Raw genomic sequence first — 15,280 nt, forward strand, 5'->3', positions numbered from 1 at the left:
GCCAGACAATCGGATTGTCAAACTTCAGGCTCAGGTGGACCAGTTCCTGGTAGCCTCTCCTCTTCGGGCTTGGGACTATGTGCAGCTGTTGGGCTCTATGACGGCCACGATGGAAGTAGTGCCCTGGGCCAGGGCTCATATGAGACCACTACAACACTCTCTGCTGCAGCGCTGGACTCCGATGTCGGAGGATTATGCGGTGCGTCTTCCCTTGGATCCAGCAGTGCGCAAGGCGCTGAGCTGGTGGATGCAGGCAGACAAGTTGTCTGCAGGAATGCCTCTGGTGACCCCAGAGTGGATTGTCGTCACGACGGACGCCTCATTGTCGGGCTGGGGAGCCCACTGCTTGGGAAGGACAGCGCAGGGGCTCTGGTCTCCTGCAGAGGCGAAGTGGTCTATCAACCTCCTGGAACTCAGAGCCATTCGGTTGGCGCTTTTGGAGTTCATCCCGGTACTGGTGCTGAAGCCTGTACGGGTACTGTCGGACAATGCCACGGCTGTGGCCTATGTCAACCGCCAGGGAGGTACCAAGAGCGCCCCTCTAGCCAAGGAGGCTATGAGTCTATGCCAGTGGGCGGAAGCGAACCTGGAACAGCTGTCAGCGGCCCACATTGCCGGAGTCATGAATGTCAAGGCGGACTTTCTCAGTCGCCATACCTTGGAGCCCGGAGAGTGGCAGCTATCTGCTCAGGCGTTCTTGGACATCACGAAGCGCTGGGGCCAGCCGAGCCTAGATCTGATGGCGTCATCGGCCAATTGCCAAGTGCCGCGCTTCTTCAGCAGAGGACGGGACCCTCGATCCCTGGGAGTAGATGCTCTTCTCCAACAATGGCCGACACAAGAGCTTCTCTATGTGTTCCCACCCTGGCCCATGTTGGGCAGGGTCCTAGACCGGGTGGCAAGACATCCCGGCAGGATAATCCTGGTGGGTCCGGATTGGCCCAGACGTCCCTGGTATGCGGACTTGATCAGGCTCTCAATCGACGATCCTCTGCGGCTGCCAGTGGAGCAGGGCCTGTTACATCAGGGTCCCGTGGTGATGGAGGATCCCTCCCCCTTTGGTCTTACGGCTTGGCTATTGAGCGGCAGCGTCTGAGGAAGAAGGGCTTCTCAGACAAGGTCATCGCCACTATGCTGAGAGCGAGGAAACGCTCTACTTCTACTGCTTACGCCAGGGTTTGGCGTATCTTTGCAGCGTGGTGTGAAGCAGGCTCACTTTCTCCCTTCACTGCTCCAATTTCTTCAGTGTTGGCGTTCCTGCAAGAAGGTCTGGACAAAGGCCTGTCGCTCAGTTCCCTTAAGGTCCAGGTAGCGGCTCTGGCTTGCTTCAGGGGCCGCCTGAAGGGTGCTTCCCTGGCTTCCCAGCCAGATGTGGTGCGCTTTCTCAAGGGAGTTAATCACCTGCGCCCTCCTCTGCACTCAGTGGTGCCTGCGTGGAATCTCAACCTGGTGCTAAGAGCATTGCAGAAGCCGCCGTTTGAACCCTTGTCGAGGGCATCTCTGAAAGACCTGACGTTGAAAGCAGTCTTTTTGGTGGCTATCACTTCAGCCAGAAGAGTTTCCGAGCTCCAGGCGCTCTCATGTCGAGAGCCTTTTCTGCAGTTCACTGAGGCAGGAGTGACTATTCGCACAGTGCCTTCCTTTCTGCCCAAGATTGTTTCTCGCTTCCATGTGAATCAGCAGCTCTGTCTCCCTTCCTTTCGTAGGGAGGACTACCCAGAGGAGTACTCTGCTCTTAAATATCTGGATGTGAGACGAGTCATCATCAGATACTTGGAAGTGACCAATGATTTCCGGAAATCGGATCATCTGTTTGTCCTGTTTGCAGGTCCTCGTAGGGGTCTGCAGGCTGCTAAGCCTACAGTGGCAAGATGGGTCAAGGAAGCCATTGCAGCGGCTTATGTGGCCGCAGGGAAGGTGCCGCCTATCCAGCTGAAGGCTCACTCCACAAGAGCTCAGGCGGCCTCGATGGCAGAGGCCGGTTCCGTCTCCTTGGAAGAGATATGCAAGGCGGCAACTTGGGCTTCGGCCCATACATTCTCCAAGCATTACCGCTTGACTGTGGCTGCTCGGGCAGAGGCCCGGTTTGGAGCTTCAGTGTTGCGGTCAGGGATTTCTATGTCCCGCCCTGGGTGAGTACTGCTTCGGTACATCCCACCAGTCTATGGATTGATCAGCTTGATGATATGGAAGGTAAAATTATGTATAATCATACCTGATAATTTTCTTTCCATTAATCATAGCTGATCAATCCATAGCCCCTCCCAGATATCTGTATTGTTTTATTCTGGTTGCATTTCAGGTTCAAGTTTACTCTTCAGTTACTTCAGAAAGACTTCGTGTTCAAGTTTTTTCACTTGGATTCTTCAAGAGTTAAGACGAGTTTGTGTTACAGTGAGCTGCTGCATTCCTCTCCCCTCCGTTTTACGGGGCTGGATTGAGACTTATAATTCTGCCGGCACTCCCTCCCGCTTCGTGCGGCTGTAGGGCAGTTTTGTACCCCTCCCGCTTCGGCGGTGTTCGGGTCAGTCAGCTCCTCCCGCGGTTGCGGTTGCAGGATAAGCCAGATCCCCCCGCATCGGCGGGGTGGTGTCCCTCCCCCGCTCCGCGGGGATGAGCTGGACGGATTCCCCTCCCCCACTTGTGTGGGGATGAGCTGGGTTAATTCCCCTCCCCCGTTTCGGCGGTGGTGAGCTGGGCAGAGTGTCCCTTCGTGGGTGTAATTCTCTAAGTGCTGAGTCCTGCGGATGGAGCTTTGATATCGACATACTGAGGAGTTTCCGGCAGCACATGACCACATATAGGGAGGCAAAAGTTTGCTCTCTATCTCCACCTGCTGGTAGATGGACACAACCCACCAGTCTATGGATTGATCAGCTATGATTAATGGAAAGAAAATTATCAGGTATGATTATACATAATTTTACCTTCTGAAAGTATCTTTTTCTTACAATTTAAAAATGGAGAACATTTCTGCAATGCCCTTAGAGATTTTCTCTTCTGCTGTTTTTTTTAACCATTGAATATTTTTTTTAAGGTCTGCAAGAAATTATTGAAAGAACCCTACCCCACTGGACCTTTTCCAGCATTCAGCACGGATTACCGGGCTGCTCTAGTACTTCAGCCGGGTGTAGACCAAGAGGAAAATAAAAAACAAGTAGGTGAAATAACTAATGTTTTGTGTTAGAGCTACTCTCTTCTGTAGCCAATTAAGTTGGAATTGTGACATTGGGTCCCTTTTTCTAGAGTGCGGTAAGTTGTTTTTTTGCACCACGCATCATGTGCAAAAACTAATGTGTAATTATTGCAAAGACTGTTGGGGGGGGGGGGGGTCCAGCGTTCTCTTGCAGGTATCACACAGACAAGTTCCCTACTGCACGTTAATGTCAAGCGTGATTAGTGTGGATGCATCTAATGCTACCCTTGCGGAGAGAGTAAGTGCATCTATGCTAACTGCACACTTGACAGCACACTCTAATTACCATGTCATAACTACAATGTGCGATCTACACCCAATGTCTGCCCATGCTCTGCTCAGTCACTGCCCTATCTTATGCTAAGCAGTACAGGATTTTTACTGTATTGGCTGTTAGCATGTTTTAGCATTTACATCAATAGTTTATATTTCTGCATTGGAACTATTGACAACATTAAATATTTCTGAATGGAGTGAAATATGGCTGGTTTTGAACTTCAAATGAATAATGTTAAGGATATTATTAATTCCTCTCTGAAATAATACTTCCTGACATTTTTCCTGAGTGAATAAGAGAACTACCTGGATTTGTAACCATGAGACCCACACTGTGACCTGGTGTTTGCCATAAACTCTCCCTTCAAAGCTGCATGACTGACTATGGAAGAATGGCAGCCTGTTAGAGGAACCCAAGGAATGCTTAAGGTCAAGTCTCTCCAAATACTTGACTGACTTTGGAAGAATGGCAGCTTAAATGAGGAACCCTACCTAATTACAGCGAGTCATAGCGTCATTTTGAAGTCTGCCACACGGCACATCCACATCTCCCCACCTTATGAGCTCCTGAGACACCATGACCTCTCTTCACCATAGGTAGCTTCTACCTTCAAGGAGAACTCAGTTCTGAAATCTTTAACAGCGCACATTTAAAACAGATAAAGAGCACTAAACCTGACTAACATAAACTAGCTCAAAAAGCTATCACCATGAAGTGGTTCACATGGATTTGCTTAGCCCTCTTCAGCATGTCGGGTGACAACCTATCAGATAACTTAGTGCCTAATCCTATCCCTTCATAAAATGCTCCCAAGAACATAGCTCCCTTACCTTGTCTGCTGAGCCCCTCTAAAACCCCCTCTAAAACCCATAGCCTTTATGGGTGAAGGGGGGGCACCTACATGTGGGTACAGTGGGTTTCTGGTGGGTTTTGGAGGGCTCGCTGTTTCCTCCACAAACGTAACAGGTAGGGAGGAGGATGGGCTTGGGTCCGCCTGCCTGAAGTGCACTGCACCCACTAAAATTGCTCCAGGTACCTGCGTACTGCTGTGATGGACCTGAGTATGACATCTGAGGCTGGCAAAAAATATTTTTAAAGATTTTTTTTGAGGGTGGAAGGGGGTTAGTGATCACTGGGGGAGTAAGGGGAGGTCATCCCCAATTCTCTCCGGCGGTCATCTGGTCATTTCGGCCACCTTTTTGTGCCCTCGTCGTAAGAAAAACAGGACTAGGTAAAGTCATCCAAGTGCTCATCAGGGACGTCCTTTTTTTTTTTCCCATTATGGGTTGAGGACGTCCATGTGTTAGGCACGCCCAAGTCCTGTCTTCGCTACACCTCTGATATGCCCCCTTGAACTTTGGCCGTCCCTGCAACGGAAAGCAGTTGGGGACGTCCAAAATCGGCTTTAAATTATACCTATTTGGTTTTTTTTTTGTTTGTTTTGTAGTCATCCTATTTGGTTTGGTGGCGGCTCTTGGATCTTTAAGCTTTTGGCTTTGTATTCATCCTAGTCTGTTTTCAGGTACTCTTCCGCGTTCTCAATGTCAGTCCCTCCCGTAAGATTACTGCTTTGGTACTTCCCAAGAGTCCAATCCTGGTCCGGTCCGGAGGGACGCTAAGGAAGGAGAAATTAGACCTTACCTGCTAATTTGCTTTACTTTAGTCCCTCCGGACCAGACCAGGCCCCTCCCATGTTTTGTCATTTTTTCAGCGGAATAGTAAGATAAATAAATAGATAATTAAAAAAAAAAAAAACAACAATAACAAGCTTGTATATTTAGCATTTTCAGTGACCCATGCCACATCTCTAGTTGGAGTTGCGGGTGGGTTCCGTTGCTGCTATATATGCGTACGTATGTATGTATGTATGTATCTATACAACTTTAAGGGGACCTTACTGCTTCTCTGATGGGAGTTGCTGGTGACCTATACTTCAAGTGAGCCATACCACTTCTCTGGTGAGAGTTGCTGGTGACCTATACTTCAAGTGAGCCAAGTGAGTCATACCTCTTCTCTGGTGGGAGCTGTGGGTGAAGTATGATACAAGTGGCCTATACCACTTCGCTGGGGACAGTTGCTGGTGACCTATACTACAAGTGGGCTATACCTCTTCTCTAGTGCTGGTGAGCTACAATATGAGTGAGCCATACCACTTCTCTGGTGAGAGTTGCTGGTGAGCTATAAGACAAGTGGCCCATACCACTTCTCTGGTGAGAGTTGCTGGTGAGCTATAATACAAGTGAGCCATACCACTTCTCTGGTGAGAGTTGCTGGTGAGCTCTAGTACTCGGCTTTGTCGAGGAATTTGTGGCTGCTAGGATTCCTTACGGCACAGAATGTTTCTCTCTTTCTTTTCTGCTTGGTTAGTCAAATACTGAGGCTAGGGTCACATGACCAGGGCTCTTATTGGCTCTCCAGAGTCACAAGTTTTTTCTCAGTCTCCACCTGCTGGTAGGCGAGCACCACCTGCTGGTAGGCGAGCACAACCCAAGAGTCCAATCCTGGTCCGGTCCGGAGGGACTAAAGGAAAGCAAATTAGCAGGTAAGGTCTAATTTCTCCTTTGTGTCAAAAGATGGGCGTCCTTCTCTTTCGAAAATGAGCCCATTTATCTTACTAAAATAGTGCAATGGATGGAGGGTAATCGTTTGAAATTGAATATTTCAAAAATGCAAATTCTTTTTCTCTCTGGTACAAAAGGAGTGGTTTATCCTAAGGTTTTCAGCATGGACTCGGTTAACATTCCTATTGTCCAACAGATTAGAAACTTGGGCTTGGGAGTTCAACGCGACACTACCTTGTCCATGAAAAATCAAGTTGGAAATATAATAGCAAAGGTTTTTTATAAATTAAGGATTGTACTGCGTATTAGATCAATTGTTTCTGTTGAAAACTTTTGTAAAACTGTCCATTCCATATCATCATGCTGATCAATCCATAGACTGGTGGGTTGTGTCCATCTACCAGCAGGTGGAGATAGAGAGCAAAGCTTTTGCCTCCCTATATGTGGTCATGTGCTGCCGGAAACTCCTCAGTATGTTCTCTATCTCAGCAGGTGGTGGTCACACACAGCAGCAGCTCTGGCTAGGTCTCCAAGCCTAATTTTTAGGTTTTGTTGAGTACCTGGGGTTGAGGGCTCTTCTTGAGCAAGTGCAAACCTGGTGGCGCCAGGTCCCTCCTTTTCTCCCCCCTCCCGCTGGCTCCATTAAAAAAAAAAAAAAAAAAATTTGGACGTCCTTAAGGGCGTTTATTTCGACGTTTATTTAAACGTTTATTGCAGCTACTCACTGGGACACCAGGTCGTTACAGCTCGGAGCGAGAAGCAGGTAATTTTTACCTTTTTATAGCGGGCAGGGGGTTCCCCGATCGATCTCCACGTGGCCTATGGCGTCGGAGGGCGAGGGCGCAAAGAATCGCTCCCCGGACCGCGTGTGCGCTTCTAGCGGGGATGCGTGGGTTTTAAAGTCTGATTCGCCCTTGTTGGGTGTCAGTTTGGAGGCCGGTCAGTGTCCCGGGTCTTCCTCCGGTGCGGCGGTTTTTCCCGCCATAAACGCCCATCCCCCGCTGCTCGCCTCCGCCATCTTGGCCGGCCACTCTGCTCGGACGGCTTCTTCTTGGGCCGCCCTTGAGCTGGGAGACGTTCATGCCATGGCCGCCCTTGATTTGGGCGACGGCAAAAAAGCGGCTAAAGTTAAGCGCCGTTCTTCCCGCGCGGCTCCTTCGCGGAGTGTCTCGCCGGACGCCATCTTGGATGCGCAGCATGTTTCTCCCCCGCTCTTGCGAGCGCCGGTTGAGGGTGCATCTAGGGCTGTGGCCCAGGCTGCTGAAATACACAGTCTGGGGGGTTTCTCCCCCGAGTTTATTTTGCTGCTGCATCAGGCCTTCCTTATGCAAAACGCTGCCCCTTCTCCCTTGTCCGACAAAGGGGTTGAGGCCCCCGGAAGTAAACGCCCTCGTGTGGATTCCCAGGGCTTAGAGGACTCTGTCTCCTCTGATGTAGATGAGGGCAGCGTATCTGAGTTCTCCCAACGGTCCTTTGGGGATTCCTTGGAGGAGACGGATTCCCGCTCGGATGGAGCGGATGACCCCTCTGCAGCGCGGATCTTTCGCTCAGAGGATTTGCCCAACCTGTTAGTGCAGGCCATGAGCATTTTGAAGATTTCCTCTCCAGAGGACGTCTCTCCCTCAGCCCCTGTTGGCTCCGCCATTATGCTGGGGACGAAGCGCCCGCCTAGAACCTTCCACGTGCATGATGCCATGCACACCTTAATTTCGGCTCAATGGGATGTCCCGGAAGCGAGCCTCAAAGTGGCTAGGGCTATGTCCCGCCTCTATCCTTTGCCTGAAAGTGAACGTGAGGCCTTTCTTTGGCCTACTGTGGATTCTTTAATCACTGCGGTGACTAAGAAAACGGCGTTGCCGGTGGAAGGTGGCATGGCCCTAAAGGACGCCCAAGACAGAAGATTGGAGGCGGCCTTAAGGTCGTCCTTCGAGGCGGCTGCCTTAAGTTTGCAGGCCTCAGTTTGCGGATCCTATGTGGCCAGGGCGTGCCTGACGATTGTGCAGCGGGCTTCCCCCTCGGATCCTTCCTTGAGGGCTGACTGGCCGGCCCTGGAATCGGGCTTGGCTTATTTGGCAGACTTGCTGTATGATGTCTTGAGAGCCTCGGCTAAAGGTATGGCTCAGACAATCTCTGCGCGGCGCTGGCTTTGGCTGAAACATTGGTCGGCTGACCACGCCTCTAAGTCCCGCCTGGCTAAGTTGCCTTTTAAAGGCAAGCTGCTCTTTGGGGTCGAGCTGGACAAAATTGTGACCGATCTCGGCACGTCTAAGGGCAAGAGGTTACCAGAGGTCAGGGCTCGGGCCAGTGCTCGCCCCGGTAACTCCAGAGGACGGTTTCAGGAAGCCCGTCGGTACCACCCGGGCAAGTCGGGCTCCTCTGCCCCCTCTTCCTTCAAGAGGAACTTCTCCCCCAAGCAGCATTCCTTTCGCAGAGATCGCCGTCCCGGAGGTGCGCCCTCCGGTCCTCCCCCAGGGTCTCGTACCCAATGACGGGGTCCTGGTCCATGGCCCAGTGCAGATTGGAGGACGCCTGTCCTCGTTTCTGGGCGAGTGGACCAGGGTAACTTCAGACGCTTGGGTGCTGGAAGTCATCAGAGACGGCTACAAGCTAGAGTTCTGCCGACCCTTAAGAGACGGGTTTTGTACTCTCTCCCTGCAAGTCTCCGGTCAAAGCTGTGGCAGTGCAGCAGACCTTGGACAATCTCATCCGCCTGGGGGCGGTCGTTCCGGTGCCAGAAAATCAGCTTGGCAAGGGACGTTACTCCATTTACTTTGTGGTACCAAAGAAAGGAGGTTCTGTACGGCCTATCCTCGACCTCAAAGGGGTCAATCGGGCCTTGAAAGTTCGGCACTTTCGCATGGAGACTCTCCGCTCTGTTATAGCGGCAGTGAAGGCAGGAGAGTTCCTGGCATCCTTGGACATCAAGGAAGCGTACTTGCATATTCCCATCTGGCCTCCTCATCAACGCTTTCTGCGTTTTGCAGTCCTGGGCCGACACTTCCAGTTCAGAGCCCTCCCGTTCGGGTTGGCTACTGCTCCGCGGACCTTCTCCAAAGTAATGGTGGTCATCGCGGCCTTCCTGCGAAAGGAAGGAGTACAAGTCCATCCTTATCTGGACGACTGGTTGATCCGAGCCCCCTCTTATGCAGAGTGCGGCAAAGCTGTGGACCGGGTGATTGCTCTTTTGAGCTCCCTGGGGTGGATCATCAACTGGGAGAAAAGCCAGCTGCGCCCGACTCAGTCCCTGGAGTATCTGGGAGTTCGATTCGACACCCAAGTGGGCAGAGTGTTCCTGCCGGACAATTGGATTGTCAAACTTCAGGCTCAGGTGGACCAGTTCCTAGTAGCCTCTCCGCTTCGGGCTTGGGACTATGTGCAGCTGTTGGGCTCTATGACGGCCACGATGGAAGTAGTGCCCTGGGCCAGGGCTCATATGAGACCACTACAACACTCTCTGCTGCAGCGCTGGACTCCGGTGTCGGAGGATTATGCTGTGCGCCTTCCCTTGGACCCAGCAGTGCGCAAGGCGCTGAGCTGGTGGCTGAAGACAGACAAGCTGTCTGCAGGGATGCCTCTTGTGACCACGGAGTGGATTGTCGTCACGACGGATGCCTCTTTGTCGGGCTGGGGAGCCCACTGCATGGGAAGGACAGCGCAGGGGCTCTGGTCTCCTGCAGAGGCAAAGTGGTCTATCAACCTCCTGGAACTCAGAGCCATTCGGTTGGCGCTTTTGGAGTTCCTCCCGGTACTGGCGTTGAAGCCAGTACGGGTCCTGTCGGACAATGCCACGGCTGTGGCCTATGTCAACCACCAGGGAGGTACCAAGAGCGCCCCTCTAGCCAAGGAAGCCATGAATCTATGCCAGTGGGCGGAAGCGAACCTGGAACAGCTGTCAGGGGCCCACATTGCCGTAGTCATGAATGTCAAGGCGGACTTTCTCAGTCGCCATACCTTGGATCCCGGAGAGTGGCAGTTATCGGCTCAGGCGTTCTTGGACATCACGAAGCGCTGGGGCCAGCCGAGCCTAGATCTGATGGCGTCATCGGCCAATTGCCAAGTGCCGCGCTTTTTCAGCAGAGGACGGGACCCTCGATCTCTGGGAGTAGATGCTCTTCTCCAACAGTGGCCGACACAAGATCTTCTCTATGTGTTCCCGCCCTGGCCCATGTTGGGCAGGGTACTAGACCGGGTGGCAAAGCATCCGGGCCGGATAATCGTGGTGGGTCCGGACTGGCCCAGACGTCCCTGGTATGCGGACTTGATCAGGCTCTCAGTGGACGACCCTCTGCGGCTGCCAATGGAGCAGGGCCTGTTGCATCAGGGTCCCGTGGTGATGGAGGATCCCTCCCCCTTTGGTCTTACGGCCTGGCTATTGAGCGGCAGCGTCTGAGGAAGAAGGGCTTCTCAGACAGGGTCATCGCCACTATGCTGAGAGCGAGGAAGCGCTCTACTTCTACTGCTTACGCCAGGGTTTGGCGTACCTTTGCAGCGTGGTGTGAAGCAGGCTCACTTTCTCCCTTCACTGCTCCAATTTCTTCAGTGCTGACGTTCCTGCAAGAAGGTCTGGAGAAAGGCCTGTCGCTCAGTTCCCTTAAACTCCAGGTAGAGGCTCTGGCTTGCTTCAGGGGCCGCCTGAAGGGTGCTTCCCTGGCTTCGCAGCCAGATGTGGTACGTTTTCTCAAGGGAGTTAATCACCTGCGCCCTCCTCTGCGCTCAGTGGTGCCTGCGTGGAATCTCAACCTGGTGCTAAGAGCCTTGCAGAAGCCGCCTTTTGAACCCTTGTCGAGGGCATCTCTGAAAGACCTGACGTTGAAAGCATTCTTTTTGGTGGCTATCACTTCAGCCAGAAGAGTTTCCGAGCTCCAGGCACTCTCATGTCGAGAGCCTTTTCTGCAGTTCACTGAGGCAGGAGTGACTATTCGCACAGTGCCTTCCTTCCTGCCCAAGATTGTTTCTCGCTTCCATGTGAATCAGCAGCTCTGTCTCCCTTCCTTTCGTAGGGAGGACTACCCAGTGGAATACTCTGCTCTCAAATATCTGGATGTGAGACGAGTCATCATCAGATACTTGGAAGTGACCAATGATTTCCGGAAATCGGATCATCTGTTTGTCCTGTTTGCAGGTCCTCGTAAGGGTCTGCAGGCTGCTAAGCCTACAGTGGCAAGATGGGTCAAGGAAGCCATTGCAGCGGCTTATGTGGCCGCGGGGAAGGTGCCGCCTATCCAGCTGAAGGCTCACTCCACTAGAGCTCAGGCGGCCTCGATGGCAGAGGCCGGGTCCGTCTCCTTGGAAGAGATTTGCAAGGCGGCAACTTGGGCATCGGCCCATACCTTCTCCAGGCATTACCGCTTGACTGTGGCTGCTCGGGCGGAGGCCCGGTTTGGAGCTTCAGTGTTGCGGTCAGGGATTTCTATGTCCCGCCCTGGGTGAGTACTGCTTCGGTACATCCCACCAGTCTATGGATTGATCAGCATGATGATATGGAAGGTAAAATTATGTATCATACCTGATAATTTTCTTTCCATTAATCATAGCTGATCAGTCCATAGCCCCTCCCAGATATCTGTACTGTTTATATTCTGGTTGCATTTCAGGTTCAAGTTTAGTCTTCAGTTCCTGTTCAGGAGGACTTCGTGTTCAAGTTTTTTCAATTGGATTCTTCAAGAGTTGAGACGAGTTTGTGTTACAGTGAGCTGCTGCATTCCTCTCCCCTCCGTTTTACGGGGCTGGATTGAGACATAAATTCTGCCGGCGCTCCCTCCCGCTTCGTGCGGCTGTAGGGCAGCTTTGTACCCCTCCCGCTTCGGCGGTGTTAGGGTCAGTCAGCTCCTCCCGCGGTTGCGGTTGCAGGATAAGCCAGATCCCGCCGCATCGGCGGGGGTGGTGTCCCTCCCCCGCTCCGCGGGGATGAGCTGGACGGATTCCCCTCCCCCACTTGTGTGGGGATGAGCTGGGTTAATTCCCCTCCCCCGTTTCGGCGGTGGTGAGCTGGGCAGAGTGTCCCTTTGTGGGTGTAATTCTCTAAGTGCTGAGTCCTGCGGATGGAGCTTTGATATCGACATACTGAGGAGTTTCCGGCAGCACATGACCACATATAGGGAGGCAAAAGCTTTGCTCTCTATCTCCACCTGCTGGTAGATGGACGCAACCCACCAGTCTATGGATTGATCAGCTATGATTAATGGAAAGAAAATTATCAGGTATGATACATAATTTTACCTTCTGTAGTTTGTCCACTGTTAGATTACTGTAATAGTCTGTTAATGGGAATTACCAGTAATATGTTGAAGGCACTGCAAGTTGTTCAAAATTCCATAGCTAGAGTTATTAAAGGAGGTTCACGCTATGATCATGTTACACCAATTTTGAATTTGCTGCATTGTCTCCCTGTAAAATTTCAGATTGAGTTTAAAATTTTATTGCTAGTTTTTAAAATATTGAATGGTAACATTTCCCCAACTCTCAGTGCACTCTAAGGTGTTACCAACCTGCTCGTATTTTTTTTTTTTTGAGATCATCTCAGAAACAGCTACTTGATATGCCTTCATTTCATCAGGTTTATTTGGAAGAATGTAGATCTATTTTTTGCATCAAAGGTCTGAAATTATGGAATGCATTGACCACTGAACTTCGTTTAATACAGAATTTAGATCAGTGTAAAAACTTTAAAAACTCATTTATTTTCTCAGGCTTTTGGTTCCTCTGATGTATGGCACTGTTTTATTTTAATAACATGTATATTTGCCTTGTAGCATGTTTTTAGAGTTATATAGCAAGTTTTTGTATAGTTTTTTTTTGAGTAATGAAATAGTTTTTATTGTTATGCTTTTTGTTTTTATACTTTGTATGTGATTTGTTCCCTGCTTAGACTTTTACAGATATAGCGGGTTATAAATAAAGTTTTATTATTATTACCGTCCAGTGGCAAGCATACCCCGTTTTACTAAAGCATTAGAAACCTACATTAGTAAACATCTCTCTTTATATCTGGAAAAATTTTCTATTTTACATTTGGCTATGTAGTACAGAAACATTACTGCTAGTTCTAACTACATATGTCAAAAACAACTATGCAAAGGCGACCAAGTAATTCTTCTCCAATTCGATATATCTGCGGCGTTCGATGCGGTTGATCACACATTGCTACTCGAACGACTGGATCAGATAGAAATAACAGGGACTGTGCTCATATGGTTCAGTGAATTTCTTTTTAATTCAAGCTATTCTGTCAAGCGAAACAACCAACTTTCCAACTACTGGTCTACTAACTGGGATCTCCCTCTCACCAATTCTGTTCAACTTCTTTGTGTCATCCCTTGCTTCAGTACACCTGAACTGCTATTATCCTATGTGGATGACATCATGCTTCTCTTACCAGTAACAGCATCAAACAAAGATCCAACTCAGTCTGTAGCGAGTGGTATGACTGCTGTTAGCACCTGGGCCTCTGAACAATAAACTGAAACTGAATGTACAAAAACCAAGGTCCTGTGGTTCAGAAATTGGGGAGTTACGGTTCCATTATCAATATCTTTGTCCAATGGTCAAAGCTTTATAGTTGAATCTGAAACCTGAGTATTAGGGATCTTTATTGATTCTTCACTCACCTTCTTTTCCCATATTAATCAGCTATGGTCAAAAAAACACTATTTAAAATGAGACAGCTACATCTAGCTAGACCATTCTACCAAAATGCTTTCGCACTAGTCTTACCTCATTTGGATTACTGTAACAATCTATTTCTTGATATTAAGTGTCAATATCAGAAAAAAACTGCAAATCATACAGAATACAGCTGCAAGACTAATATACAGATTGAATAGATGTAGTGTTTCAATTCATCTGAACAAACTGCACTGGCTTTCCATAGTAGAAAGACTTGGGTTCAAAGCTGTTTGTTTAGATTTTTAAATCTTACAGGGCTTCTCCTCTGAACTGCAGACTAAGACCGCTTCGCTATATCTGGTCCAGTCTAACAGACTGAAACAACAACCATTTAAAAAAGAATTAGAAATCAGAAGATTTTCAGCTCTCTATTCCCCGTCAGAATATGGAACCTCTCTATCTATTCCCATCGGAACAGAAAACAGCTACCTCAACTTCAGGAAGAGGCTAAACATGTCTCTTCCCAAAGACTGCTTCATAGTAATCCATCATGACTTCTACTTCCTAGTATCATCCATTATCCTTTCCTTTCCTTTAATGTTTTTAGTCTCGTATTACACCAGTGGTCTCTGATGTTTCTCATACCTCACACTAACACTATCAGCCTGTGTCGCCTAGAATGGAAAGAACACTGAACCCTGGAAAGGGGATATCAGCGGTATACAAGAATGAATTGAATAAAGATTGTAGTATTGGATTATATAGTTATTAGTGGTTATTGTATAAAATTTGCTGTAACTGTATTGAAATTAAGATACTCAGGATAGTAGATTGTTATGCATAAATTAGCGATATCCTGAAAACCTGGTCTGCTTTCAGCCTTTGAGGACTAAACTTGGCCAATAAAAAGCTCTAAGGGCTTTGAGAATGTTAGAATAATTTGATTTAATAAACAGTGTCATCCAGTTTGCAATGTAGGAGCAGGTTTATGCCTCCTGTGTCAAGAAGCAGTCAGAATGTGGAAGTGAGCCATCTAGCAAAGTATGTCCCTCGGAGCCACGTATCTGTTGGGGGAAGCTGTCTGAAGAACAGACTGTCTGCTTTTGCAACCTCGGGCGTGATCTCTGGAAGGAGGGTATAGCCCAGAAGATCTTTTGAGAGTGGGGCACCCTCTTGATCTTTTTTGCCACTCGCTAAAGCAAAGTCCCTCAGTTCTGCGCAAGACAAGGATCACACAACAGACTAGCCTCTGATGCTTTCATCATTCAGTTGGTGAGAGGGTACTTCTGTATGTGTATCCTACAATTCCTCTCATAGCAAAAACTCTTCTGAAAATCAAACATGATCGAGGAACCATGAAAATCAAACATGATTGAGGAACCATGATTCTGATTGCCTCTTACTGGCCAAGGGAGATATGGTTCCCTCCTCTTCTGGACCTTTCTTCCAGGGATCCATGGAGACTGGAAGATCACAGATCCCCCCACTACATTCTGACCTTCAGTCCCTAGCCCTCATGTTTTGGATGTTGACAGGGAAGTAGTGGATTCCTTTAGTTCACCTATGTCTCAAAGTCAGTTTGCTTCCAGCAGAATTTCCTCTGGGAGATCTTATGGGTATTAAAATGGAAGAGATTTGCTA

At 49.3% G+C, this 15,280-nt stretch overlaps 1 protein-coding gene across 1 annotated transcript in view; it reads left to right on the forward strand.

Annotated features, from left to right (window-relative positions):
- Positions 1-15,280, forward strand: part of CCDC15 (coiled-coil domain containing 15) — a 59,788-nt gene that overhangs the window by 30,001 nt on the left and 14,507 nt on the right. The window contains 1 exon segment of the mRNA XM_030220465.1: positions 3,038-3,157. Coding sequence (XP_030076325.1) covers positions 3,038-3,157 — 120 coding nt within the window.

This window comes from Microcaecilia unicolor, chromosome 12 (assembly GCF_901765095.1).
Source record: "Microcaecilia unicolor chromosome 12, aMicUni1.1, whole genome shotgun sequence".
Classification (NCBI taxonomy): Eukaryota; Metazoa; Chordata; class Amphibia; order Gymnophiona; family Siphonopidae; genus Microcaecilia; species Microcaecilia unicolor.